Source organism: Sus scrofa, unplaced genomic scaffold (genome assembly GCF_000003025.6).
Source record: "Sus scrofa isolate TJ Tabasco breed Duroc unplaced genomic scaffold, Sscrofa11.1 Contig74, whole genome shotgun sequence".
Classification (NCBI taxonomy): Eukaryota; Metazoa; Chordata; class Mammalia; order Artiodactyla; family Suidae; genus Sus; species Sus scrofa.
The window spans coordinates 185,646-188,404 of NW_018085302.1; the positions used below are offsets into that span (position 1 = coordinate 185,646).

At 35.1% G+C, this 2,759-nt stretch overlaps 1 protein-coding gene across 1 annotated transcript; it reads right to left on the minus strand.

Annotated features, from left to right (window-relative positions):
* Positions 1–359: 359 nt before the first annotated feature.
* LOC100520237 (olfactory receptor 4P4-like) lies at positions 360–1,853 on the minus strand. The gene has a single exon (XM_003124193.2). The coding sequence runs from the start codon at positions 1,823–1,825 to the stop codon at positions 887–889; it is 939 nt and encodes a 312-aa protein (XP_003124241.1). The 5' UTR covers positions 1,826–1,853; the 3' UTR covers positions 360–886.
* Between the last annotated feature and the right edge of the window lie 906 nt (positions 1,854–2,759).

The window sequence follows — 2,759 nt, forward strand, 5'->3', positions numbered from 1 at the left end:
CAGGAGACGTTGTTGATTCTTGATACAATGACTAGTCAGTTACCTCTCCATTTTATTTCATTTTATTTGCCCACAGCTCCAGCATGCAGAAGTTACCAGGCCAGGGATCAAAACTGCCACAGCAGTAACAGCTGGATCCTTAACCCACTGAGCCTCAGGGAACTCCCACCTATCATGTTCAGATAGGTAAGTGTGGTTCAACAGTTAAATGTTCTTATACAGTTCCTTGAGTTTTATTGGAAATGTTAAAAATTCAGATCAGCAAGTGAAACACTAGCAAATGCACTGTCAGCCATTTGAAATATTAATTCTTGTTTTCTATTCACAGGCTATTATTATAACATTCAATAGGGCACCACAGAGCTGACCTCCAGAAATCACCTTAAGACAGATTCTACTCTAAATAGCTCTTTGTTGCATAGCTCATTTCTGAATGGCACTAGCATATGTACATGTGAATGTGTTGTGATAAATTTAATTCATTAGTTTAGTTTTAGTTTTCAACATCTCCACTACCACAGAAGGAATGTTACTGTGTGTTCTGGGCCCTAAGTCCACATTTTCTGAAACACACTTAGTATTAAAAAACATTTTTTTTCCCCACAAGTCATGAATCATGATAGGACTGCCTTCCTTCCTTTGGCTCAACTGTCTTTTTCAAGAAGGTAACACTATGGATGCCATCTTAATACCTCACTGCATTCATGTAGTTGCTGATTAACTTTCTTATACAAAAGTTTGGATGTGGTATTTATCTTATAGTCCTATGGTTCTCATTCCTTCCATTCAAGACAGTGATGGTACCTAACACCTGAGAGAGTTGCTGTCCCATTCATTCATACCCACCCCCTTTTCTTTTACAAAGCTGCTTAGCCAATAAGCTTCTTCAAAGTAACTGTGCGCTTCCTTTGAAAATAACATTTGATACCAATTTTTTCAAAGTAGTTTTCATCTCTGTATTTCTCAGTGTATATATCAATGGATTGAACATAGGAGCAATGATAGTATAAAAGAGTGCAAATATTTTGTCTTCAGGAAAAGTCGTAGGAGGTCTAAGGTAAATAAAGATCACAGGCACAAAAAATAAGATGACTACGGTGATATGAGACCCACAGGTAGAAAGTGCTTTTTGTCTTCCCTCAGCCGAATGATTTTTTAAGCTGAATAATATAATTCCATAAGAAACAGATAACACAGCAAAGGTAACTAAGGCAATCATACCTGCAAAGGCAATCACAAGGATACCAGTGATGTAGGTATCAGTACAAGCGATTTTTAGCAGAGGAAAAATATCACAGAAGTAGTGATCGAGTTCATTAGGACCACAGAAAGGTAACCGGATTGCCGTAAAAAACTGAGGCAAGGCATGGACTGCGCCACCAGCCCAAGCAGCCAAGAGTAGGAGGTTGCATCGTGTCCTGTTCATGATCATCACGTAGTGGAGAGATTTGCAGATGGCAATGTAGCGGTCAAAGGCCATGGCAGTAAGAATAAAGATCTCAGTGCCTCCAAAGAAGTGCATGATAAGGACCTGCAACATGCAGTTACCATAGGAAATGGTTTTTCTTTCCGCTAGCAGGTCTCCAATTAATTTGGGTGTAACACTAGACGTATAGCAGATGTCTATGAAAGATAAGTGGCTGAGGAAATAGTACATTGGTTGGCTACAAAGAGGACTGCATTGAATGGAGACAAGGATCAGAAGGTTTCCCACCAACAAAGCAAGATAACAGAAGAAGAAGAATATGAAGCAAAATATCTGGATGTTCTGGTCATAAGAAAGTCCTAGAAAAATGAACTCTGAGATGTTTCTACGGCTTTCCATTTGTGTTTGGTATAGGTTATATACCAATTACTTATATTTCTGAAAAAAAGGAATATACAAACTTGGGTGAAAATTAATAGTAGGAACACAATAATATAAAATTCTCTAAAAAAAGATTGACATGAAGATAATCTCAATATGAATTATTCTTGACTGAATTAATTTTAAAAATTTGTATTCTCTCATTTCATAAATATATGGCAGATTAATTTATAATGGAAACTATAATTATAATAAAGTCTTACAGGATTTACTAAATATTACTTGTAATGATTTTAAATATTTAAATATGAGTTTGAAAATAAAACATTTGATTGCTGTTAATAATATTTTTTTAAAAAACAAAGAAAGCTACTTGACCTAACAAACACAAGAAAAGATTATTTTGCATATTTTTCAATTTTTGTGGCTATATATATTAGGTGAACTTTCCTTCTTTTTATAGGGTCAGATTCCCTGATTTATCTGGGAATGAATCCAAAAATAATCCACCCAGATTGAGCTGCCGAACATTAATTTGGGTAGATACATGCTTCCTTGCTTGTGAACAAACACCCAACCTGTCATAGTAAACCAGTATAACTGTTATTGCATTCAAGGACAATTGAGAAATATACCTTAGGAAAGAATGCCAACCAATGATGTCAAGTGTAAAAAATCATCTGCAAATTATCATATCTGTATTTCATGTGTTAATACAATTTAAAAATACATACTAATATTAAAGTTTATGGCAATCAGTAAAGAATAGGTACGATTGAGAAACTGCCCTACTATGTTTGACTTTTCCTAGAAATTTCATGCAAAAACCAATGGCAATAAAAGGAGGTAATGTGATGGTAACTTTTCGTCAGTTATCTCTCGGTGGCCTTTGTTTCAATATTGAATAAAGGAAAATTTCATGGATTTTCATCTTTTGTATCTAATGTGTAAT